This window comes from Rhinolophus sinicus, linkage group LG12 (genome assembly GCF_036562045.2).
Source record: "Rhinolophus sinicus isolate RSC01 linkage group LG12, ASM3656204v1, whole genome shotgun sequence".
Lineage (NCBI taxonomy): Eukaryota > Metazoa > Chordata > Mammalia > Chiroptera > Rhinolophidae > Rhinolophus > Rhinolophus sinicus.
This window is the reverse complement of record NC_133761.1, coordinates 793,165-819,469: the sequence shown is the minus strand read 5'-3', so window position 1 is coordinate 819,469 and position 26,305 is coordinate 793,165. Positions and strand designations below refer to the sequence as shown.

The window sequence follows — 26,305 nt, the reverse complement described above, 5'->3', positions numbered from 1 at the left end:
TCTGGACAGTGGGTGGGGAGCAAGGGGCCCACAGAGCCTGAGCTGCGGAAGGGTCCCCAGAGCGCCAGTAGGAGGGGCTGAGCCCAGAACGCACCTCCAGGGCCTCACCTTCCCACCTGAGGCTGGGCTGTGGGTGCCCAGGGCGGGGCGGGTTAGGGGCTGCCGGGCACCTCTCTCTCCCCCTGGCTGAAGCGGGGCTGCACTCTGGAGCCACGTGCGGGACCTCGGCTGTGCGGGGCTCTGGCAGGCAGCCTCTCCCCAATGGCGGCAGAGTTGCTCTTGGAAAAAGGGCCACAGAAACAGAAACAGAACAGCAGGCACACCTGAGGTCTTCAGGCTGCTGCTGCTCTTCCATCTGCAAGAAACCCTGCCGCACATCCAAGATATGTGCAGAGGCCGACCTGGCGGGACCGCAGGGCCACTCCTGCAGACGGAACAATGCCACGTCAACAGGACAGTCTCCAGGAGGCCAGCAGGCAAGGCGCTCCTCCTGGGGCAGGAGGCTCTGCCAGCAGGAGCCTGCACACCTGCTCCTCTCGGCACAACCAGCGGTGCCCCCACTCTCTGGACACTGCCTGTCCATCAGGGCATTTCTGAAAGTTGGCCCCATCTAAGCTGTCCCCTCGGTGACCCCTACGGTCCTGGAGACGGTGAAGCCAGGGCCATATCTGGGGGTGAAAAGGACCCTTGGACTCTGAGGAAGGGTGGGCACACCCTAGGGGTCACTAGGACAGGATACATGGACAAGTGCCATTTGCAGGAAGCAGCCAGGAAGGAGGTGTTGGGGGATTGTGGGCTCTGGTGCTACAGATGGGGATCCCCAGGAGCCCTCTCCCTGTGTCCCCATCCATCTCCCCGCCCAGGCTCAGGCCTGTCCTTCCCCAATTTCTATGGCAGCAGCTGCCAGGCAGAGGCTGGCCTAGGGTCCCTGCGCTGACCCCGGGACACCCCAGCAACTCTGCACCTGAGCCTCCAACTGCAGCTGTACCAGGCACAGGCACCCGTGTGCGGGCACTGCCTGCTCCGATGGCCTCCTGCCAGCCCCCCAGGACCCACTGGGACTTTCATGCAGGCACCCCACCACCTCCATCCCCAGGTTCTTCGGTTCTGCGCTCAGCCAGGCTGGACGTGACTGCAGATGCAGGGCTGGGGACCCCAGATGCCACCCCATCTGTGCTGCTGCGAGTTACCACTGGAATGGGGCCCAGCCGTGGAGCTGTGTGGAAGCTGCCCCTGCCTCTGTAGGGCTGAGCGGTGACCCCACCTGCCCCCTTGGCTTGGGATGGGCAGCAGGGTCCTACCTGGAGGCTGAGGGCCAACCTGGCCATCTCTCCACCTGGGCTGGACTATCCCTCTCCCTCCCTGGCCCCCAGTCCCATCATGTGGGAAAGCTTTGGCAAAGGCCCCAGGCGGCGGGCAGGGCACTCACAGAAGTGACTGCTCAACCCCAGGAAGCCACCACGCTCCCCTTGCTCCCAGGGTACTCGGCCTGCTCCCCCATGCAGGTGTCAGGGGCACGGGCAGGGCCTCCCCAGGGCAGGGTGCCACTCTGTTGTGGGGGCAGGCTGGGCTCTGGTCCCAAGAAAAAGGGCAGTAGTCTGTGCTCAGCTCAGACTCTCGGGATTTGGGCCTCTCCAGCCCAGTGGGCAGCCAGCCTTCCAGAAGGAACAGATGGTCAGCCCACACCCATGACACGGCTCTCTGCCTGGCCTGGGCTCACCCTGCCCAGCTCTATAGCCAATTCTTGGGCTAGACGCTTGCTAAGGAGGCCACCTAGACAGAGTCACTCCCAGAGGGGCACTTCCTAGAGGACACTCAGAGGGGGGTCCTGGTCTTGGGGGGTCTGAGCCCAAAGAAAGGCATCTGGTAATGGGCGTCCAAGCCTTGTCTAAGGGTCCCCAGGAGACAGGTGGTGGGTAGGTGACACAGCCCCATGCTAGCTCTACCCATACCTCACTGCGCGCTCCCTCCACCCAAGATGAGCTGTTATCAGCACCCCCAGTATACGGGGAAACGGTCACAAGTGAGCTAACCCACCCAAGAGCACACCACACGGAAAGGACAGGGCAGCCTCCAAGTGGGGCAGAGCTCCCGGTCCTTGCCAGGCCACTACCAGAGCCCCAGCATTCAGCCTGCCGCCTCGTCCTGCTGGCCTGAACCTCTCCCAGCTGTGAGGGTTTCCTCTCTGTCTCTTGAGTGGCCTCTGGCCGTAAAATCTGTTTTCTGTCCCTCGTGTAATGATGCCAGCTTCGCTGTGGACAGCCCATCACTTTCCACTTCTCTGGGTTCTGATGTTTAAAAGTGGCACAAATTGGGGTTACGTTCTCTGCAGTCTGATTGTAAAAGCCTCTGTCTTTTAATTACAGTGTGTAGTTCACATACATTTAGTGCAGTAAGCGGGACGCCTGATCCACATATGAGAAGTGCTCTCAAGTGGTGCCCAGGGCCTACCAGATGGGGTCCGGGCCTCCCAACCTGGAGACCGGGGGCCCCGCGGGCAGGGAAGGACAGCCCCCGTCCTCAGACCACCCTCCAGTGAGGGTTTCCCTCATGTGTCCTCCTGGCCCGCCTCCCAGACCTCCACAACCACCTGCCCATCTGTCCAGGCCTGTGAGCTGAGCCCCACACATTCCCCAGACACAGCCCTCGCTGGGACTCAGCTCCTCAGGGAACTGCCCAGCCTCTCTGCTAGCCCACACTTAGTGGCTTAGAAAGCGTCCCCAGGTTCTCCCAGGAGACCTGACTGCTCTTCACTGACCAACACCGAGAAGAGGGGGCTGCAGGGCGCCTGCCCACCCCCGTCAGCAGGCAAGGGGCTGCGGGAGGTCTGTGCTGATCGGCACCCTGCCCCATCCCGCGAGATGCTGATGGCCCCACGAGGGGCCCTGGCACGCAGTGGGGATCCTGCCACTGCCAGCCAGGAAGCAGGTGCCACTCCCAGACCTCTAGACAGAACCCACAGTGCCCACTGCACAGCACAGCTGACCAAGCACAGATAGGAAACTGAGGGCTAGAGAAGGAAAGTGACCTGTCCCCATGCCCAGGAGGACGGAGCCCAGACTGGGTCAGGCAGGTGCTGGTCCAAGGGGGCCTCTGCTTGGGGGGTCTCTCAGGAAGGATGGAGAAGGTCTCGACTCCCACTGCCAGCAGCCTGGAGGAGGCCACAGAGGAGGTCATACCACCACATCCTGTAAAGACTGCTGGACACATACCGGCAGACTTCACCTGCCCCCAGACCTCCACCTGCCCCTGAAGTGAGGGATTCTGGCTGGACTCTACCGGTACTCTCATACAGGTGCACTGCTCACTTGCTGCCACCCCTGCGCCCCGCTGTGTGCGGTGCCCTGGTGCCCAGCTAGCCCTGGCCAGTCCCAGCCCAGGCCCCGCAGGTGAAGGGAGCATGCAGGTGACAGGGCTTGGCCCTCCTGTTCCCACCTACAAGAACACAGCCACAAAACTACAGCAAAGTCCTCGCCCCAAGAACAGTTATTCATGTGCTTGCAGGGGCCCGTCTAGTCCTCCAAATGAGCAGCGATGGCAGCCGACGCGGGAGGCAGCGAATGCCCCACCCCACCACACTCGCACAGCGGGAGCTGCCAGGGACCCTGCTCTAACAAGCTTCAGACGTGGGATGACTGGAATCACAAAGTATGAATTTTTATGAGTCTAATAAATCACTTCACTTTTCCTGGGCTTGATGGTTCCCAGCACTTCAAACGCTGGAAAAGCCCTGCTGCAATCAGACGCCTCAGCCCTTGTCTGCAGTGGTGGCCCAGACAACGAGCAGGGGCAGCGGAGGCCCCGCCCAGGCCCGCGGAGGCCCCGCCCAGGCCCACGGAGGCCCCGCCCAGCTCTGCGCTCACAGAACCATGGGACTGGCTAGGACCCTGCCAGAATTCCTCACGCAGGTGGCCGCAGGAAGTTACTGACCATCATCAGCACGAAGCTGGCATGGAGTGGATGGTGGACACGTGTTCCTTCTCTCTCTCTCTCTCAATCTCTCTAACACACACACACACAACCCGACAGATGTGCGGGAGGACGCCAGGCCCTAGGGGAGGTGGGGTCTGATCGGTGTCACTGTCCAGGCCCATCCTGAGGGCCCTGCAGGGGCCACTCAGCGCCTCCTGGGGAGGACGAGGGCTCCTCTTGCCTGGCTCCTGGGCCTCAGGCCTATACGACAGAACAAGCTCCAACTATGGGTTTTCCCACCCGAGTCCCCACGGCTCGAAGGCACTCGTCATCAGCCTTGCAGCGCCCGGTCGTGGGATCCAGGGGTCGTCTGATCCGGGGTGGGCCTCTGACAAACACTTACTGATTATCAAATCACAGTGCAGCCCGACAGGGCCATGCGTCACCGGATCAGCTGACAGCACTGCAGCCTGAGGAGCGTGGGCAGCGCGGGGATGACAAACAACCGCTGTCAGCCGCCTGTCCCGCGGCAGGCGTGTTCTCTGCTGTCCCACACTACCTGGTGTTAAATGACAACACTGTCGCCTGGACGCAGCGCCAGCACCGCAGACTGTCAGGGCCCTATTAGAGGAAAGATTGAGACCCTGCTCTGCTTAAACTCACTCAAGCAACACGAGCCGCTAGTTCCTATAATTACTGTGCGCGAGCCATCGATCGCGTGCTGACACCTGACCCGCCTGTATGAAATGGGAGTAGTTTGCTCCATGACAGTCGCTATAGATTATGGGGGGTGGGTCTTCCCTCCCCTTTTAACCATCGCTCTATGGAGTGTGAGAGGGGAAAGTGAGTGTCTCCCCCTACCTGTCCCACCCTAGCTGTGGGGCCCAGGGGTCAGGGAGCCCCAGCACATCCCCAGGGCTCAAGGTGTACCCTGAAGTTGGAAGTGACAGCGTGGCAGGCAGCTGGAGGGGTCCCGGCAGAGCATGCGGCAGTAAGAGACAGCCGCACCTCCAGGCCACGTGCTCCAAAGGGCAGGGGCTCAGTGCCAGGCAGACAGTTCACACTACCAGGACCCTCCTTCTAGCAAAGGGCCAATGCCGGCCAGAGTGTGCTGGCGAGCAGCATCTGCCTTGACGCAGGTTCGTCCAGACGCACAGCTGGTGCTCAGCCTCCCCCGGCAGACCCGAGTCTTTTGGGGGCCGCACCCTGAGGCCCACTGCCCCTCCCAGTGCCCCGTCTGACCTCAGCCAGAGAGCTAGGGCAGGGTGTCCTGGGGTTGGATGTCCCTTAACCTGTCTCATTCAGGTCCCAGTCACTTCAAGTCCGCCTCTGACACAGGACAAAAGCCAAACCCTCTTCTGGCTCAGCACCCCAGCAGCCACAAGGGGCCTGTATCCACACAGCATAGGGGTGTACGTGGATGTGTCAACACGAGCACCCAGGGCATATGTGAGGGCACACACACGTGTGTGGGGTGTGGCCAGCGTCTGTCAGAGCTGGGGAATCAGCCCCTGGCCCAGGGCGGGTGCTGGGGCTCAGCTCCAGCTTCCCGAAGACAGAACTCATGGCCAGGTCCCCATCTGGTCCCACCCTCCCCTCGGCCCTGGGCGTAGGGCAGGCCCATGCCCTCCTGCCTTCGGAGATCAGCCCTGACCTCAGCAACCCTCAGGATCCCTCAGCCCTTGTGTGGCCACCCAGCTGCTGCTGCTGCCTGCCTGGGCCCCCCGTGTGCAGCACCAGGGAGCCCCAGGCCACTGGCTGGAGTCATGCTGCCAGCTCAGAGTGCTCAGTGGTCACTTGTCTGCAGCACTGCACTCCCTGAGACAGAGCAATGGGGAGGCAGTGCGTCCAGAGCAAACACCACTGCCAGGCCCCTGCCCAGGTAAAGCTGGAGGGTCTTTGGCCCATGGGGGCGGGAGCCCACGGAGGGCCAGTTCAGACTTGGGGGCTAGGCGGGGAGCCGCTCCCTCTGCCCTCATCCTGCTGGCTCACAGCCCCTCCTGTAACACGAGGGCCAGGCACCGACTGCCATGCGGTCACAGAGGACCCTGCTGCCCAGCCCGCAGTTACCCTCACACGTGCACAAGGCCACCTCCACAGGGTTGCAGGTGAGCAGACCGGCCAGCCCCAGGAGGCAGGGCAGGCTCTCAGCCTCAGCTGTAAACAGCTGGCCTGGAAGGAGGGCAACAGCCCAGCTCTTGGCAGCGTCTGCTGGTGTCCATGGGCAGGCCCAGGGGTGGCAGGTGAGCAGGCAGGTGAGCAGCAGGGCAGAGCTGCACCACACTCACCAGTGGCAGTCACAAGCACTGCAGCTCGGAGCTGTGCCTACGGATCTGAGTGAGGGGGTCTTCTATGGAAGGGAGTCAGGCTGTAGGGGACATGCCCTCCTCAGCATGTATCTGAGATCCAGTGCTGACCGCATGGCCTGGGCCCCCAGACTTCCCTCGGGCCACAGTTTACCCTGAAATAAACTTCACAGCCCTGAGTTGCAGCAGAGCCTGCATCTGCAATTGTTCTTAGTGCTCATAACATGCGCGTCACGTCCCCTTTAAACACGGCCGTACACAGCACCTGGGGGACCCACAGGGGACCCCTCTGGCTGAAGTTCTGTTTCCTTTGGCTCATTAGAAACTGACTTTTGATTTCCACAGGAGCTGGTCCCACATCATGTGGCAGCCACCCAGGCCAGCCCTGTGTGTCCCCTCTAGGGATGATGGCTGCAAAGCTGCAAGCAGATAGCATGCAAGGCACAGACCCTGGCCCTGAAATTCCGGGTACTCGGGGCACCAGCCTGGCAGTGGGGAGAGGGGCCTCCTTGCCTCGGTTGGCCCAGAGGAGACCCCAGCCTGGGTCTCAGCTCAGCAGCACAGGGCGGGGCAGGGCACCGCAGGAGGCCCTGGGGGACTGCTGGCGGGGACCAGAAATCAGTTGCACATGGTCACCTGGTCACTCGGCATTTCCCACGTCCACTCACTGGGCCTCGTGCTCCAGTGGGCAGAGCTAATAGTGCACCTGGCCTGGGCCCAGCCCAGTCACCCACCCACAACCCCCCACCCTGCCCACAATGATTCAGGGCCAGGCAGCTTCCCTGTGCATGTGGGGTGGACAGTGCACTCCTCTGGAGGCACCCCTAAAATGGGCCATCCCCACTCTACGAGATGTCCCCGGTTCTCCCAGCACCCTCTCTGGAAGGCGTTATGTCCAGCATGGGCATGGCCACTGCAGACACACGCTCTCAGGACGCACAGTCTGCGCGCTGTGCTTGCAGGGGCTGTGCTCCCACAACCCCCCGAAGTCCCCTCTAGCAGGCTGGGCGCTGCGCAGTGGCTGCTGGCACACCTGGCACCACGGGGAGTGCAGTCGCCACAGGCAGCACGTAATTGCTTGGCTGCTGATGTGGAAAGGGCAATTAGGAGAAACGCCGCCAGAGCACAGCCGGTGGCTCGGCAGTCACAGAAAGCACAGAGCTGCAGAATGGCTGGTGGGCACTGGGGGGTGGCCAAGCCCAGGCGGGGCCCAGGCGATCTGCCTGGACACGGCCCTCACGCTCCAGTCCCCTCCAGGCTGGCCCTGCGAGGGCACTAGGGGGCCTGGAGTCTCCCCATCCAGATGGGCAAGAGAGGCACGAGGGGCAGCATGTGTCATAGGGCTGCACCACACCCACCAACTCTAACAAGCTGGGAGGGAGCAAGTGTACAGGGACAAGACCCCTTCGGACTGCAGCCTCCTGGCTCCCTTAGGCCATCGCGAATGGGCCCCAGGGCTGCTGCTCAGCCCCTCAGCTAGCACAGCTGCAACAGGTGGGGCCAGGCCAAGGGACAAAGGCAGACAGTGGCCCGGGGGCTGATCTCTGCGGCCAGCGCTCCTTCCTGCCAGGCCTGGAGACAGACACTTAGGCGAACCAACAGCAACTGGACATTTAATGATTAGAAGCTGTTGGATTTATGGTCGTTGTGTACGGCTATAGATTTCCTTTGCAAATTCCATAAATACTATGCATTTAGACCCAATCTTCCAATTGGAAGGCAACCTGTGTGAGCGCTGGGAGCTCCCAGCCACGCAGGGTGCCACCCAGGTGGCTCCAGCAGGGCCCAGCTGAGCTGTGGCACCTTCTCAGGCTCCCCTGAGCCAGGCTCCCTCCCAGCCTGGGCTCCACCTGGAAAAGGTGCCGGCCTCCTGCTGGGAGCACCAGCACAGAACAATCTTGGGGAAGCCACTCCCACCTCCCATGGTCCCAGAGGGACAAAAGAGCAGGAGGCCATGAAAAGCAGAAGACCCCAGGAAAACAGGCGCTGTTTCCAGGTCACACCCTCTCCCTAGAAGCCCAAGCTGGAGGAGCAGTGCCTCTGCAGAGGGACACACGGCCCCAACCTTTCCAGGACAGCCCAGCCCACAGCCCTCATGGCTGACCCTTGGCAGAGCTCTCCCCCGCCCCTGCAGCACCCCAGCAGGACAGGAAGCAGAAGGTCTCAGCCTGGACCCTGGAGGGAGCCCTGTCCTTGGTGCCTGTCCTGGGACGGCTTCATCCAGGTGACCACCACCCGCCTGCATGCTCCCCGGCATGCCTGGGTGTGCCAGAGCCCACGACCACCCTTCCTGCCACCCTGCAAGGCGAGGCAGGGCCTCAGCTGCACAGAGGGGAAGGCTCGGGGTGGGGGTGAGGCCCAGTGTCACCTGGCCCTGCTCCTTCCTCAGCTGCCTGCAGCATTAGACCCCATGGGAACACAAGTCAACGAGCCACTCTGGTCCCAAACACGAGGTCACCGGGACGCTCACGCTCGGAGCCACCTTTCCTCCCTGACCAATCACACACTGGGGGCAGGAAGGTCACTCCAGCACGGCCCTGCTACAGATGAGAAAGTGGGCTGCTAGCTGCGGGGCTGGCCTGAGTGGGCACCCACCACCGCCATCACCCCTCCTCCCGCACAGACCCTGCTCTGCAGGACCAGCCTGCTGGCACAGTGATCCCCTGGCGGCACCGTGGATGGAGAGCCAGAGCTCTCCTGAGTGCCCCACAAGCCACCCCAGCGCAGGGTCCCTCCCTGGGCAGGGCAGGGCAGGGCAGGGCACAGGTTCCCCACCCTCGAGGCTGTGCTCAGGCCAGCCCCTCAGACAGCCTGCCTGGGCATTCTCACTCCCGGGCACACACTGCCCTTGACTCTGCAGGCCTGTCTGGTGGGGGGCTGCACACCCTGTCGGGGGAAGATGACATCATCCAGCCATAACTCCCTCCACAGTGACTACCACTCAATACAGAGCAACCAGACACACGAGCAAATCAGACTTGACTCAGAACTAAGGAGGAAAAACCAGGCCATGGAATGAAGAGGGATCCGGATAACCTAGGGGTCCGACGTGGACTTTACAATGATTGATATGATCGGGAGCTTAAACACAAGATTGCAAATCTTGGCAGAGACATAGAAACTATTTAAGAAGACATGGACATTTTAGAATTTAAAAATAACTGAAACCAAGGCCTCACTGAATGGGTTTCGTAGCAGATTATACAGAGCTGAACAGACGATAAGCAAATTACAAGAAAATAGGTTAGAATAAACTGTCCAAATTTAAGCACGGAGAGAAAAAACTTATGGAAGATAGAGAGAAGGGCACAGGAAACATCTAAAAAGTGGTGAAAAGTTTTACGGAAAATGTAGCTAAGCTCCCGGGGAGAGGTGGGAGTGGGGCCGAAACAGAACTGGCAGACAGTGACTGAGAACTTTCCGAGTGATGAAAACCATCCAGCCACAGCTTCAAGAAGGATCACAGAGGGAAGCGGGGTAGCTGCAAACAGCACAGCACACCGAGCACAGCTGCTGAGAGCCGAGCAGAGACCAGGGCCGGCAGCAGAAGGCGGCCCGCCGGCCCAGGACGGTGCGTCCGCACCACACAGCTGAGGACCGGCCTGCAGTCCACGGCTTTCAGCTCAGAGCTGGAGGCAAAAACAAAGACCTTACAGACAAACCTCTATGGGGAGAAATGGTCCTCAGCAGACTTGCAATGTTAAAGGGAATATTAAGAGGTGTTGTTCAGGCAGGAGAGGAAGGAGTGAAGAGAAATGGAAGAGTAAACACACAGGTAAATCAAAATAAATGCTGACTGTATAAAATGTTTTGTGAAGTCTAAAATACATGGGGAATTAAAATTGTGATAGCTCTAGCATGTAAGATAGAAGAGGCGGAGTAGATTTCTGTTCTTCAAGCTCCTGATGCCATCTAGGAAGTGATCAGACGGTAATCTCTAAGCATCAGTAAGTGACGAACGCACTCTAACTGCTGAGAAACCAGTAAAAGAAAAAGAAAAGAACGTCTAGTAAGCTAACTGAGCAGAAATCGAATAAAAAATATATATCGAAAAGAAAAGGAGAGAAAAAAACACAGAAGAGGTGAAACAAAGAAAAAGCATGTAGTAAGACAGGAGATTTACACCCAAACACATCAGTAATTACACTGTGTGAACAGATTAAATCTTTTCTTAGACAATTCCAGGCTGCACTTAAAAACAACCATTTGCTATATACAAAAAAAATTCTACACATAACACAGATAAGCTGAGCGTAACCGTGTGTTATATTGACATGTATTTGCATGTCGACACGTTTTGCAACACTGCCTCAGAGACTGGTATAGCTATACTCGTAGCCACACCAGAGAAAGGAGACCTTACAGCGAGGAGTAGCGTTATTGGATATAAAAAAGGACACTTCCGAACAGTAAAAGATTCAATCCACCAGGAGATACAATTATAAACTGGTTTGCGCCCAGCAAAGTGACCTCCAAATATTTAGTACAAAAATAACAACTAGAGAAATGAATGAATTCACAAGACAGTGGAAGATTTGAGCACATCTCTCCTGGCAACTGTGGAAAAGCAGAGTCCCTCCCTGGCCCGTCAGCAAGGACAGAGATTGGACTCCTCGGAGTGACACACTTTACCTTCCAGAGCCCTATCCTCTCCAGTGCACACAGGAGCTCTACCAAACTGACCGTGACCTGGGCCCGACAGAACACCAGTCTCGGCACACCTCACAGGACTGAAATCACACTGCTGCACACAGTGGAGTTAAACTAGAAAGCAGGAAATACAAATACAATGGCTTCAAATCCCATAGCTTTGGAAATGAAGCAATACCCTTCTTAATCACCATAGGCCAAAGAAAAAAATCAAATGAAATTTTTAAAAAAATGAGAGGAGGGCCGGCCCAGTGGCTCAGGCGGTTAGCGCTCCATGCTCCTAACTCCGAAGGCTGCCGGTTCGATTCCCACATGGGCCAGTGGGCTCTCAACCACAAGGTTGCCAGTTCAATTCCTCAAGTTCCACAAGGGATGGTGGCCTGTGCCCCCTGCAACTAAAATTGAACACGGCACCTTGAGCTGAGCTACCTCTGAGCTCCCGGATGGCTCAGTTGGTTGGAGCGCGTCCTCTCAACCACAAGGTTGCCGGTTCAACTCCCGCAAGGGATGGTGGGCTCCGCCCCCTGCAACTAGCAACAGCAACTGGACCTGGAGCTGAGCTGCGCCCTCCACAACTAAGACTGAAAGGACAACAACTTGAAGCTGAACCGCACCCTCCACAACTAAGACTGAAAGGACAACAACTTGACTTGGAAAAAATGCCTGGAAGTACACACTGTTCCCCAATAAAGTCCTGTTCCCCTTCCCCAATAAAATCTTTAAAAAAAAAAACAGCCCCCTCGGCCTCTGCTCCCTGGCTGCCCATCTCCCCACTTGTCGCCCACTGGGGCACTGTCTCAGGGCCCAGAGTCAAGGACACACAGGCACCAGCCAGCCCGGTGCCCGGGGCAGCAAGAGGGGCCATGTGGCTCTGCAGCCCCTCCACCCCCTCCTGTCCCTCATAAGCCCAGGGGGTAGCAGTGTGGAGCTGGCAGCCTGAGCCAGGCCCAGACAACGATGCCCCTACCCCACCCGTCCCCTTTACAGGCAAGCAGTGAGGAGAGCCAGGCTAAAGGGAACTGGGAACAAGAAACACTTCCGGAGTTTCTCTGTGAGGTGCCCACCTCCGGCCCCCCGAGCCTCCCACTGGGCAGAGGGACAGGGAAGGCTGGCTCAGGCCCAGCTCAGGGTGCACCGTGGCCTCAGAGTCTCGGGGCCTGAAGTGCAAAGCCCTCAGCCCTCCCAGGGCCAGGCGTGGCCCCTAGTCCTCATCGGCCCGACGTGTGGAGGAGGAAATGGATCCTGAGGCACCAATGACCTGCTGAGGCCCTCTCAGCACAGCTCAGGGGTGCCCACCAGTTGGGCGCACGCATACTGCAGCTGGCACTCAGGCCTCCATGCCCTGGCCCCATCTGCCTCCACAAGGAGCAAACCCACTCAGCTCCTGGACACCCCACTGGGACTCGTCACCCAGGATGCAGACAGAGTAGTCAGGCTGGCCATCAGCCTGCACCAGATTCTTGCCAAGGGACAGAGGGCGGGGCTCATGGCCTGGGAGTGAGCAGGGCCGTGGGGGCAGGCTGGGCGTCCGCACCCCTTCCCTGTGTCTGGTGTCCCGCCTGGGAATACTGAGCTCCCTCCCGCCCTGCCCCACTTTAGTGCTACTGCCTGGTGGCGTTTGCCCTGCGGCTGGCACACGGGGCGCACAGGGGAAGGCCCAGGGCCATCAGCCTCACGCTCCGTCTCTGGGAAGCAGACGGCCCCGGCGGCCCCGAGCATAGGGTCTGGAACAGCAGTGGCTGCTCTGCAGCCGCCCTGCAAACCTGACCTGGCTCCTTGCCCTCCCTCGGCTGCCTCCCTGCCAGCCCAGCACAGAGGCTCTCTGCTCAACACGCTTCCTCTCACTCTGAAGCAGCCTTCTGCCCGGTGCACTCTTGCTCGGCGTGCCCGTGTCCCTTCATTCCAGGACACTCCAGGGGAAGGAAAGCCACATCTGCTCAGACACCTGCCCTGCCCTCTCGGGCCCCCTGTGCACTCTGCTCAGAATGCCCTTAGCCCCGTCCCCGTCCCCAAGCTCCTCCATTCGGCCCTCAGGAGGCCCAGCCTGGTCTGGCACCACCTCCATGCCGCACAGCCAGCTGGCTGGTCTCTGTCTTGTCTCTGCCACCAAGTCACATCTGTGCTGGCATCATCCCTTTCTGTCCCCAGGCTGTTGGGGGCCTCACCAGGCTGGCCCATTGGCCACATGCCCAGCACAGCACCTGGAGCTTGGTGACAGTCAATGACTATCAGCGTACCAGGGCCAGGGATGGCACAGAGGGAGGGATGAGTAGCAAGAAGGCAAGGCACCCTGCGGGTAGGAGGCACCAGCTGGGCTGCGCCCTCCCCCACAGGCCTCCCTCTCCCGGCCCGCCGTGCCAGCCCTGCGCTGGGCAGGAGGCGCTGACACGAGGCACTCACATCCCTCCAGGAACTCGCCTCAGCATGCCAGGGGACACAGGTGTGGGCAGCGTCTGGAGCCCTGACCGACACCCACGGACGTCCATGTGGAGGGCTGGCCACACCCTGCCCTGCCCTGCCCTGGGGAATCTCCCAGCACGGAGACCACCAAGAGCCTGGCAGGTGTGCCCAGGCAAGGGTCTCCTGGCGGGCCTGGGGAGGGGGCAGCCCCCAGCAGGAAGGAGGGGTAGGACCCTACGGCTGGATGGGGGGCCCAGGAACATTCTCACAGCCTTGGAGCAGTCCTAAATTTCAGGGACCTCGAAAGCCATGCCCCACCTCCAGCCGGTGGGAGCGGCCACTGAGGCGGGCCCCTTTCCCCAGCTGGCCCAGGAGAGCTGGCAGGACAGATGACCCAAAGGGCAGGAAGAGCACTGGAGGCCGAAGGGGAGGGCAGGGCCACTCGGTCAGCAGCTGGTGGGCTCGCGACAGTGGCAGGTTGAGGGCTCCTCTGGCCTGGCAGGGCTGCGTAAGACAGGAGGTGGGGCCTGACTCAGCTGCCACAGCACCGACGGGCTGTGATACCCTGGGCACAGCATCGCACGTCAGCAGACACAGGAGCAGCCCAAGTCATCCCCAACGGGGCCCAGGCCCCAGGAAGGGTGCTGCCCAGACCCCCAGGGTGCGAGCCGCAGCCATCCCAACTACATCCCTCTCCTGTCCCCGGCTCCAGCTTTAGTGTCGCCTGGGCGCCCCCAGCTCTGCGGAGGTCACGGCTCCCCTAGAGGCTCCGAGCCTGCCCAGATGCCTCCCACGTGCCTCCCAGCACCGGGAGCACACGCCACTCCCACGCCAGCTCTTGTGGAATAATTAATTAGTGCAGCCACAACACGCCTGATAATTTATGCAAGGCTCAGGATGGAGCGCCCGATTCAGCACTTTCTTTTCCCCTATGAAAGCAGGACTCCAGATTTAACTGCTCTCCGCCCTTTACGGTGATCAACGTAGTAAAACCAAACCCACCACACATGGCGAGTGGGGGGGCCGCAGAGCCCATGGTGGGGGCGCCGGCAGCCACACAGCAGCCCCCAGCACCTGCCTGCCTGCTCCTTCAATCTGCACAGCAGCCCTTGGGGACGACCCGTGGCCAGGTCACAGACCTGGAAGCATGGGAGGCAGCACCTTGGGCAAATCCCAGGGTGAGCGAAGGCTCAGGACTGCTTCTGAGCACCCCCAGGACAGAACAGGGACACCAGGGGAAAGCCTCCCAGCCCTGGCCCTGCACCCTGTGCCGCCGTGATGCAGCGCACCCTTCTCCTCCTCAGCTGCGGGGTGGGAGCCTGGGCACTCCGGAGTCTGTGGCAGAACTGCTGTGTGTCCCTGCCTACCACACGGGCCCGGAGAGGCGTCCCGGGCTCACTGCAGGTCTCCCACTCCCACAAGGCTGGGACTGGTGGCCTTGGGCTAACTTAGAAGAGGAGAGCTGCTGGCGCTCCAGAGGCTGGCCTCGGGCAGGCAGTGACACCCCCATCCGCAGGCTGCTCTGCTTCGGAGGTGCGTGCCCATGACAGCCAGCCTCCCAGCTCGCGCTCCACCCGGCAGCCTGGTTGGACCCCTCTGCTTCCGACCATCCAAAGGGCCCTAGGCAAGCAGTGGGTGAGAAACGACCCCTTCCTGTGGAGGCCCAGGGCAAGGCGCCCTGGCCCACTGACCCTCCCACAGCCCTGAGGCCAGCAGCAGATCGGGGCTGCCTCCCCACAGTAACGCTGCAGTGGTGCAGCCTGGCTCACTGCTTGCCCCTGCCCCCTGGGCACACCTGACCAGAGGGTGGGACCTGGTGACAGGGGTGAAAACTAGGCCCTTCCTGTCAACTACAGACCTGCCCACCCAACCCTGGGCTTCCCGCCAGGCCCACATTCTCTCCCACCAAGCTGGCCACCCTTCTGCACCGTCTGGGGCTTCCCAGGCAGGGCCCCTGGCTCAGGACAGGCAGAGGAAGGAGAAGGGGGCGGGCTCTGCCCACGGTCCTGGGCAGGTGAGGCTGTGATCTCTGGGAGGGGACACCACGGCCCACCAGTGGCTTTTCCCTCGCATGGGACAGCAAACACTTCCCAGTGGCTGTAGGAATGCCGTGACCTGTTGCCACCATGGAGCCCCCAGCCTGGGGCCCAGGAATCAGGTGGGCCAGCAGCCCCCACGCCGCAGGCAAGAGCCTGGCCCTCCCTCCCAGTCAGGCCTGGGTGCATGTGGGCTGGGCAATACCCTCTCTGCATACAGGAAACAGGCGCAGTGGCACACATGAAGGCTGTCACTTCAGGGTAGCTTGCGTCCCAGTGCTGGGGCCCAGTGTGGCCAGAGGAGAACAAGCCCCAGGGCTGGCCCTGCACGCTGGGCCTGCACTGCAGTCAGAGGCTGTGTATTACCGTGTGTCCCCGAAAGTAAGACCTACCCAGACTATCAGCTCTAATGCATCTTTTGGAGCGAAAATTAATAAGACCTGGTTTTATTTTACTATAAGACCTGGTATAATATAAAATAATATAATATAATATAACATAATACAACGTAATACCCGGTCTTCCATCAATTTTTGCTCCAAAAGACGCATTAGAGCTGACTGTCCGGCTAGGTCTTATTTTTGGGGAAACAGTGTATGATTTCTAATTGCCACAATTACACGGTGGTAAATCGGAAAGCATGTTTGAGGTCTATAAAAGGTTTTCTTCTGCCTCCTCCAGCGCTGTCCGCCCTGAGACAGATTACGTGGGGTCTCTGTGCAGCTGCAATGCAGGAGCCCCGCCAGCCAGCAAACACACTCCCCTGGGCCCTTTCTCAGGTGTCTTCTCAATCCTCCAGCTGCCAATGGACCCATCCACAGAAGAGAAAGACAAGAGGCCCGCCCCCCCAGCCAAAGTCTGACTCTAAGCCCAGAGAACCAGGCGGGAGGGAGGGCTGGAGGGCCAGGGACGGGATGGGCAGAGGAGGGGAAGCAAGAGGAGTCAGGCTGGAATCTTCACAACTCAGTCCCCAAGAGGCTGGGCCCCACGCCTGCTGAACAATGCAGTTTTGAATTCAATTAAAGCGATTATCTGTTGTGCCAAATAAATTGTGTACAGCATACATCCTGCAGCATGTTACACCTCCGGGCTCATTATTCCCTAACTGTTTCCTCCTGTTTATGCGCTCTCAAATTAAATTGCTGATAATATGCGCCAAAATAAAAAATGAGCGCACCTTGTCCCAGGAAAATTGATTCTCCCTTTTCCTGGACCGACGACTGCCAGAGTTTATACTCTCTGTTCCTGGTGATCATTAGTAATTCAATTTTCTTTTTATTAGCCCCCTTATCTGCTGAGCAATATAGTGGCAGAGCTGACCTCTTTCGCACGGGTAAATGTTTAAAATCTTTTCCCTGATTAATTTTGCCAGTTAAGAAAAAGAGGAGAAATGGCCCGGCTCTTAGCCATCACAACGAATAAAGCTTAATGTTGATTGTGATGGAATTTCTAATGCCAGGGAAATTGATTGAACGCGGCAATTACACTGCAACAGTAACTCAAGGGAGATGGGCTCGCTTCTCCTGGCCGTAGCCTTGTGGTTATTTAAAACAATCCAATTTGCAAGGATAATTATGTATTAGTGTTTTATCTGCCACTTGAAATGAACAGGGGAGTTTCGATACTGGCCCAGCATTAGCAGGTTATTGCTGCAAATTACTTGATATCTGCTTTCTTTCACATAAAGAGGAAATTAGGCAATCAATTACCAGAAAAAGGTGCCCTGCCGAATAAGAGGGGCAAGTGCGCCCTCTGCTGGCCACCAGGCTGCACGGCAGGGCTGAAGGGGCCCTTGGGGCTGGGTTTCCACGACAGCGGCCACCATCCGGCTCCCTTTGCTCGGTCACCCTGCAGGAGTCCACACTCCCCCTGGCACACAGGGTGCGGCAACCAAAGGGCAGGTGGGCAGCCGGCGCCCTGCTGCCTCACTTCCTCGCGACCCCGTGGGCCCACGCCCCGCCCTCTAGCGGCCAGCTCCCACACAGGCCCTCACCAAGGACCCAGGCCGGGCCCTCAGCTGGGTCCCAGGACACCAAGCACAGTACAGCACAGCCGTGAGAGCACAAGTCCCCAGCTGGACTGCCAGGGGCCAAGCCACCTCTACATTTCACAAGCATGCCCTGAGAAGCCACCAGCACACACACCCCATCTGCTCCAAGGAGTTGGGAGAGGGGACTTCACAGGACCCGGCGTGCCCAGATGAAGCCTGGTTATCCAGGACAGCATCACACTGTCACGGTGACCGCGTCCACCTTCCCTGCGGCCCACGGCCCTAGCCCCCACGCCCCTCACATGCTGCAATGGTTCCCCAGCACGTGCCAGCCTGGCAGCAGCTCCCCCAATGTGCTGCCATCACCTCAGGCGGGGGGCCATCCTGCTCAAGGAGGCCACACCCCACAACACTCCCCACGCTGTTCACTAAACACCAGTGACTCGGGAGGTGGACAAAGCCAACCTCCAGGCCAGCTCAGGCTTCCTGAGAAACAGGCAGCAGCCAGTAGAGGGGGAGGCAGAGCTGCTGGTCCAGGCGGCGGAGGACAGAGGACAGACAGCAGCCCCAGGGAGCCCTGGCCTCCTTCCCTTCAGGACTGCATGGCTGCCACCTCTCGTCCACTTGCCCTCTCCTTCCATGAACAGGAGCGCTAGAGAGACCGCCACACACCTGCCCGCAGCATGGCCCCCACGCCCGCCAGGCTGAGTGCTCTCCAGCTGGGGTCTGAGGCCGAGGTGAACTCAAGGTGCTTCCTCAGAGCCCAGAAGAGCCTTCTGGGCCCAGCTCACGGCTTCCCAGAGCCGCTCCTCCCCAGGAGCCTTCGTCCTGTCCTCATACCTTCCTTGCTGGGGAGGTGGGCCCGGCTGGGAGGCAGGCAGCACGGCCGGTGCCTGGCGAGCTGCATCAGGCCCTTGGTGGGGGTCTTCTTCAGAACCGGGCTGCTCTTTCCCCGGGGGGCCTGCCTCCTCCGCAGGCTGAACTGGCTCTTAGCAGTGGCAGCAGGTGGGGGGCTGCTCTTCTTGGGAAGGCTGTGGAGACAAAGAGCAAGCAGCTCCCGACAGGCTCCCGACCGCGGGCAGCTAACCCACCCACCTTTGCCCTCCTGGTTCCCAGTGCCATGGACTCGACCCCAGGAGGCCGCCAGCTGCTCCCCATGCGTCCCAGCCCTGCCGGCTCTGCCTTCCACCTGAAAAGCCAGTCTGCTGGTTGGCTCCCCTCCCCTCCCCCAGGCTCCCGGCCACAGAGCAGAGGGGCCCAGGAGTCCTGAGCCAGCCCTTGACCCCGCCCAGTCTGTCTCCTCTATCTCCCCAGGCCCGATGAGTCCCCGCGTGGAGCTGGGGTAGGGGTGAAGGAGACTGGTGACATCCGCAGCCCTCTCCACAGGGGTCTCCTCTCTCAGCGCCCCTTTCCATACTCCTGAAACAGGCCGCTGCCACCCAGAAAAGTGAGGGGGGTGGGGGAAGCCTGTGTCATCCAAAATGGCACCTATCTGGGCAAGTGGGGTCAAAGACCAAGGTCAGACAGTGGGAAGGACCTGCGGAAGGGCATCCCAGTAAGGAAAACACAAGCCACCGTGTCTAATGGCCGAGGTAAGCCCTCTGGCCCTGCCAGTAGCAGCCGCCATGATTAACTGCTTGATCCCAGACACAACTCATGGTGGTGGAGGGCGGGAGAGGAACACTCAGTCACCCAGCCGCCATGGGACAGCCTTCCTCTCTGGTGGGTACATTGCACCCTGGGTTTGCTCGGCCAGCTCCTGGCCCGGGCACAGCACGAGCCATCCACAAACCGTGGGCCCAGAAGGGAAGCCGCCCGAGCAGGCTCTGGTCTCTCACCAATGGGAGAAAGAGAAGGCTTGCTGGCACCTTCCCCAACCTGTCCCGCATGGCTGGGAGCCCCAGGCAAGCCCTTGGCCATGCTGAGCCCCCCTTACTCAGCAGTCACCCGGCCTCATCCCTGCTGGGGACGTTAATGCCACCGCACGCAAAGCTCCGTGCGGGCTCAGGCCCTCCCAGGCAGTGACTAGGCGGTGATGGGTGAGGCTTCACGTCCTCCTCCCACTGGCTCTGCCCACACACCTAGCACTCGCCCGTCTCCGGATGATCTTGGTACGGCTCTTCACTTTGTAAGCTGAGAGCAGGGTCTCGCTGGGTCCCACTGCTGGTTTGTCCCCTGGGGGGGACCTAGATGGGACTGGAGAGAGCTGGGAGGCACGGTCCTTGCTGCCAGCCTCCGACTGCCACCGGAAGGAGGACGACGAGGAGGCCGAGGGGCTGGAGGCCTTCCACTTGTACTTGCTGCGGGAAGCCCCGGCTGTGGAGGACACGGCCACCTTCCTGGGCTTGGCATCCACATCGGCTCTGGGCTGTGGCTTCTCCACTCGCTCTGCTGGGCCAGAGGGGGCTGTGCACACATTCTCCGCAGCCAATCTGGGACTGAGGGCCCTGCGAGGGGCTCGGGGGCTCTTTGCCGAGGCAGCCACCCATTTGTAGTTGTTTTTCCGGAACTTGTTGGTTCGACAAGACACAAGCAGAGAGGCCTCCCGGACCTGCCTGGGGCCGGAAGCTGTTCTAGCTGGGCCTGCCACCGAACCAGAGGACACTGGCTGACCCGGGTGGCCGGCATCCACTGCCCCACTCCCAAGGAGCTGTGCAATACACCTGGACACAGGGGGAGAGCCCAGCTTCCCGGCCAGGGCCACGCCGCCACGCTGGGGAGAGGGCAGGAAGTGCGCCTGGACCGACATTGCACTCTCACTGACTGTCCGCCGGGGCTCCGAGGGGCTGTCACTCACACCGCTCACAGACTTCACAACCCGGGGCTTGCCAGGCTCCTTCTGGCAGACCAGGAGGGGGTCCTCTACGCTGCAGGTCCCTTTGGCTCTTCCTGGCCTTGAGGGCTGCCGTTGCCCGCCAGGGGGCTCGCCCTCACCTTCCTGAGGTCTGGTGTCACTCCAGGGCGGGTCCTCACATTCTTCTGAGGAGCCCCGCGGGACTCCTGCAGTGCTCGCCAAGCCCGGCTTGGATGGCGGTTTGATTCTGATGACCATACTCTGATCTGCACTGAGCTGGACCCGCCTCTCCAGGACACACTGCTGGGGGTGGGGACCCTGGCTGCCCCCAGCCCTGAGGGTTGGCTGCACAGCACAGTCACCAGGCGGGTCTGAGGAGCCCGGGGGCCGATTCACCAGGGAGTACTTGTTGCGCCAGGCAGGCCCGTGGCTCAGGGAGAAGCCCCTCTGGCTTGGGCGAGGGTAGCGAGCGCTGAAGGCCCTGCTGCTGTTGTAGGCTGGTGGCTGCCACCGGCATGCAGTGGACGCGCCTGGGGCAGGGCTATTGCCATGGAGGGTTTTGTAGTCATCAATCAAACCTGAGAAAACAGAATCACAAGCTTAACCAGGAGGTGAGAGGAAAATCAGCCACAATCCCCTGGAGGGGCTTCAGCTAACAAGACACCCCACAGAACCCCGTCACTCCTGAACCCAAGTCCTGGTGCAGGAGGAGCAGCCCCTGCTGCCTGAGAACCCCTGACACTTCAGCCAAAATCTCTTAGGCCTGTCCTCCATGAGCCTTTTCCCATCAGTTCTACTTCAGTCCTATTTCAGGCTGCTGGTCTTGAAAATGCACCCCTGCGGCATAATGTCCCCTATTAGCTGGGAATATTATTCTGGGTGCACAATCCTTTGAGGGAAAGAGTCACTCAATATGAACAGACCACCAAGGCCCCGCGCTGTAATGCCTCAACAAAAAGGGGGCCAGCCAGCCATGGAGGCCCTCTGGCTTGCCCACCGATGGAAAGGGGGTAAGACTGCACATGAATGAGCTCCCTGCCTGGCACACAGGACAATGAGTGTAAGACAACTGACACCCCTGGGCACACTCAACACTTGACAAGAACATCACCCTCCTCCCCTCAGGAGAGGCTTGATCATGCAGAGCCCTGGTGCAATGGACTGCCACGACCCTCCCAGACCCTTCCAAGGAAGCCCCTGGAGAGCTGTCCTGGTGCTGGAGGGCACAGGCCTGGGCTGGGCATTCCGACCCAGCCAACAAACCAGGAGGCAGCCCGCCAGGACAACACTCCCCCGACACAGCTCCCGCCCCCAGACCCAAAGACAGCCACGTGCAGACCTGGTGACAGCTCAAGGCGGGTATGACGGAAGCCCAAGAAGTGACCCAAAAGCGGGGCTAGCACACCTAGACTCTCCCGCATACACACGTTCCAAGCCCTTAAGAGGCCTGGGAGTCTGGGCCCGGAATACCAAGGAGTGAGGCTGTCCGGAGGTTACTGTCAAAACGGGCGTCGGGGAGAAACACGCCCCTCGCCCCGAACGGGCGTTGCCCCGCTGAGCAGAGCCCTCCGGCCGCTGTCTGGGGCCAGGCGCTGGGGGCCGCCGAGGACGTGCCGCCCGCGGGGTGGGGGCCGCTCCCGCCGGTTCCTAAACCAGCGCCGGCGCCGGAAGGGCCCGCGCTACCCTCAGGGCGGGACCCGGGCAGCGGCGCTGGCCCGGCCGGCCCGGGAGCCGCTCCACGTCCCCACCTCCTGCCTCACCCACCTTCCCACCCAACCCAACCTGCCGTGGAGACGGCGGGCAGAGAGCCACTCCCTCGGGGGCCGGCGGGAGCCCGCGTGAGGTGCGGGGCAGGACGTGACGGGCGACCCCCGCCCGCCCGACCCACCCTGCAGGAGGCGGATCTGCCGCCGTAACAGCTCCTTCTCCTCCATCGCCAGAGCCCGAGACGCCCGGCCGGGCCCCCGGGACGTCATCGCCACGCGACTGCTTCCCGGCGGGCGGGGCGAGGTGGAGCGCGCGAGGCTCCGAGACTGCGCATGCGGCCCGGCCGGGGCGTCCGCCGCGCGCAGAGCGACGCACGGTCGCCGTGGCAACGCCTGCGGGGCGGCGGGGCCGGGCGCGCACAGAGCGAGGGAAGGCGGGGACGTCACTACCGAGCGCGGAACGCGGAAAGTGCCTGCGCTGCGCGCGGGGAGCAGACGATGCGAGGGCTTCTGGGCGGTGTTTCCGCCTCGGGCTCCCGATCCCTGGCCCGGACGGGGAGCCGAGGCCCGGACCGCATCCTAGCCGCGGCCGGTTCCTTCCCCAGTGTCGCACAGAATTACAGGCACTCAGCAAACAAGCGATGCCTGACATCCCAGTTGCTGGGGGAACTGGGCGGTGGACTTCTCCCTCCCCCCCCACGGGAGTTTTGTCCCACCCGCACTCCCTGCTCTCCCACGCCCCGTCTCCAGCTCTTTTCTTCTGCGGGAGTGTGGGGGGGTTCTCCGCAATGCAGCCCAAGCAGCCTTCCTTCCGGAGCTGCAAGCTGTTCCCTCTGACACCCCCCCACCCCACCCCCGCCACCCCCCAGCCCAGCCCAGGTGTGCCCTCGGCCTTGCCACACCCCACTTCTCTCCAGACCCACCACAGAAGGCCACCCCAGGGGCACCAGCCTCTCTGAAGGGGGTGGAGGGGTCATTAAAGAGAATGCAATGTAGCCAAACCAAACGCATTTGTATGGGAGACCAGCACAAAACGTCAAATCCGTCCTGGGTCTATCTGCGCCATCTCTGTGTCTCAGCCTGCCCCTCCCTTGGGGAATTCCTCCCTCCTGCCCTCTATAAGGTCTGCATCCAGGTGGGAGTCAGGTGACCGGACTCATCACCAGGCCCTCAGGTGGGAACAGGTGGTTGGCAGGCTGGGACCACTCCTCCATGGATGCCCCTCTCGCCTCTTATCCCAGAGGGAGGGGAGCAGGAAGTGACTGTGGAAGAGAACTGACCTCGAGGCCCCTTTAGGTCCCCCCTTCCCTCCATTATCTCCTCCCTCACTGACCCTCACTGCAAAGCTGATCCTTAGACCCTCTGAGCCAGAAGCTTCTGGAAAAGGCTATTGGTCTGCTGTTCCCTCCATCACGGCATTTCTATGAGGCTCTCAGAGCTCACGATGGACGGATGGTGTGAATTTCATCAGGACAGTCTCCCACATGCCCTAGTACTGGGCAAACCTAGGAGAGCATCCCGACGGACGTGGAAGACACACCCCCTGGCCCAGGCCTGGATTCCAGAGCACCGGCTTCTTCCAGCTGGGGCAAAGAGCAGCCAGGCTCAGAACACCAGAAGCAGGACCAAGGGGGCCGCTTCCTCCAGCAGAGGCCCAGCTGGGGTATGGCTGGGTTCTGTGCCGCTCCCTGGCCGGCAGAAAGCCTAGGGAGCCAGACAGGTCGCAGCACGCCTCAGGGCAGGGGACCCCAAAAGGAAGGAGCATAGGGAGCGGTGTGCCAGGGAAGAGCACCTGGAAATAGGGCCTGAACAATGGGGACTTATAACCACCTGCGCTGGACCCCTCCCTTGAGCCGCGGGGTGACCCGGAGCTGCTGGGGTAGTTTCCCCAGACCCTCAACAATGCCGGGCCTTCCTGCTGCCCATGCCCCCCCTGATTCCTGGGGCGCATCAGAACTTGAGACCCCTTGCTCTGGGTCCGCCCGGGCCAGGAGCTTGCTTGGCTGCCCCCATGGCCCAGCGACCTGCCGACCGACTGCTGATTGAGCTCTCCTTGGGCAGGGCCTGCGGACCACCCATCAGAGCCGCAGCCCGAAGGGCAGCCGGGTACCCGCCCCTGGTTGCAACCGAGAGTCCAGCGCTACGGGGTGGGGGGGGGTACGGTGACTCAACCCCCCAAAGGAAAGGGCCCCTGGGACTTCATGCTCAGCACCCTCCTCGCCCTGCTGCCGCAGCCGGGCCAGTGCCTCTTTAATCCCGCCTCACGTTCCGGCGCTGGGACGCTGTGCAGAGCTGTTTGCCAGGCACGGGTTCCAGGTGGCCCCTGGGGATGCGCACAGATGTGGGCGCAAGCAGGGCTGGATGGGGGCTGGGTGAGAAGGGGTGAAGCCGGGGCAGGGAAGGGGAGAGAAGGGGTCAAGGCTGGCGGGGCTATGGAGGGCTTGGGCGCCGACTTCCCGGCACCTGGGGAACGCCATAGTGTCACCCCAAGGCCGGCACAGGGTGGGGCGGACCCCAGGCTGCTCCTGTTCGCACTGGGAAAACTGTCCTGGCTCCTATCGCACAGCCAGCAGCGCCCGCCACTGCTCCGCCGGCGCGCCCGTCTCACGTCTCTGAGGCCCCGTACCCCAGGCCTCGCTCGCCTCCGACTCTGGGTCTGGGATGGTGCCTGCCCAGCCCTCCTATGAAGCGTGGTTGGGTTCCTCTTGCCCGCTGCACATCACCCCATCTCACGCCATCCTGGCCTCTACTGCACCTTCCTGGCTTGGCTCGCAGCTGCCTCACTCCCCTCCCTAAGCCACTCTCCCCATTTCCTCCATAGTATCGCCCAGCTGCTCCCTCCAGTGCGCCCTTGGGGCTATCTCCGGGATCTTAATGACCTTCTCTATCCCTCCCAGGGACACTGCCTGCCACTGCTGCGTTCCCAGTGTGCCAGGTCCTTACACTGGTGGTGGAGAGACAGAGGGCCCGTGGCCGTGTGCTTTCTCTTCCTTGGAGCCTGCCCAGGCTGCTGACTGCTTATCCAGCCAGGCTCTGAGTCCCTGCTCACAGCTCGCCATTGGGGACAGGGTATCCTCCCTAGCCCAGGACCCCCAGGACTGCCCAGACCTTGCCCAGGGTGACCTCACCCACCTCCATGTAACATACGGTGGCTGTGAGGAGGACATCATGTCACCCCATAGTTACTGGCTGTCAAGATGTACTCTTGTCTCCACCCACCATGGGTACCATGGAGGGGATGGGAATGGGGTTCAGCTCCAGCCCCACCCCCCTTCCTTCCTCTTTTCTCCCCAGCAGGCACACTTCCTGTCCTCTGTGAATCAAGAGCCCAGGCTACACCACCACACTCCTAGCCCAGCCCCTCTTGCTTTGGTTACAGCTACAGAACTGAAAACCTGAACAAGTTGCGCCAGCCAAGCGGCTTCCTGAGTCACCCAGCCCCAGGTCACTGCCTCAAGGCAGGTGGGTGCAGTGTGCCACACCATCCCCAGGTGCCATGTGGATGGCATCTGCCTGGCACCTCTGCCTCAGACCGAAGCCCTGGGGCTGCACCACCGTCTCCACCCTATTTTCCCATGCAGCAGCCAAGGCCTTCGAGAAAAGTAAAGCAGGGCTGGAAACCCACAGTGAGGTTACCCCGCTGAGGCAGCCTCCGCCTCCTAACCTTGGCCTGGAGCCTGCCTGCTGGAGAGATGGAGATAAGGAGCAATGGAACTGGAAACAGTCCAGGCAGAGTTTTGCCTGGGGAGCAGGGAGCGGCAGGCTGAGCTGGGGGAGGACACCAGGAGGGCCCCCCAATGCACACACAAACACACAGCAGTACAGACATGCACACACACACAAACATGCATCACACATAAGTATACACTCACAAACACACCACACAAGACAATACACGTACATGTGAACAGACACGTGTGCATACAACATGCACACACAACACACATGCAGACACTTGCACACGTACACACACTCAGCCCCACTACGGCTCTTGGAGCCTCCTGTCATCTCCGCAAGGATGCCGTGACAGCAGCCAATGGCTCCAGGGGCTGGACCAGAGCTGGGATGGGCACCCACCACCCCAGAGCTCCTCAGGCCTGTACCTGAGGCCCCAATGTGAAAAGAGAACCAGCTTTAGAGAGCCCAGGCTGGCCCTGGAACAGGCCAGCCCCCTGCCCCCTGACCATGGCCTGCAGCCTGCCTGATGGGAAGTTGTGGTTGCGTGAGCTCATGTTTCCTGTCTGAATCGGCCCTTCCAGCCACCGCAGCTACAACTCGCCAGGACGCAGCGCAGGAAATCACCGTCCCAGGCCTGGAGTTGGGTGCTGGCAGCCACTCTGCCTGGCAGAGGCCTCGTCTGGTTCTCTGTGACAGCCTCACGGGAAGCATGCCTGGCCCAGGTGTCAATCGTGTGATTGAGTGTGGGAAAGCTCTCAGGGTGTCTCAGGCTGGCAGGCCAGCCCTGGTGTAGCCCAGGTGTCACGGGTTAAGGGCAAGATGTGGACGGGAAG

General features: G+C 61.0%; 1 protein-coding gene across 2 annotated transcripts in view; it reads right to left on the bottom strand.

The window, feature by feature from the left end:
- The window catches only part of ZC3H3 (zinc finger CCCH-type containing 3), a 67,148-nt gene extending 45,042 nt beyond the window's left edge, over positions 1 to 22,106 (bottom strand). The window contains exons 1-3 of one of the 2 annotated variants that reach the window (XM_019712293.2): positions 21,977 to 22,106; positions 19,376 to 20,666; positions 18,135 to 18,325 (exon numbers count right to left, since the gene is read on the bottom strand). In XM_019712293.2, coding sequence (XP_019567852.2) covers positions 18,135 to 18,325; positions 19,376 to 20,666; positions 21,977 to 22,064 — 1,570 coding nt within the window. In that variant the 5' untranslated portion in view covers positions 22,065 to 22,106. Of the gene's footprint in view, positions 1 to 18,134; positions 18,326 to 19,375; positions 20,667 to 21,427; positions 21,552 to 21,976 lie in introns of those variants that run through there. The other variant, XM_074316298.1, reaches the window with a different exon arrangement.
- Between the last annotated feature and the right edge of the window lie 4,199 nt (positions 22,107 to 26,305).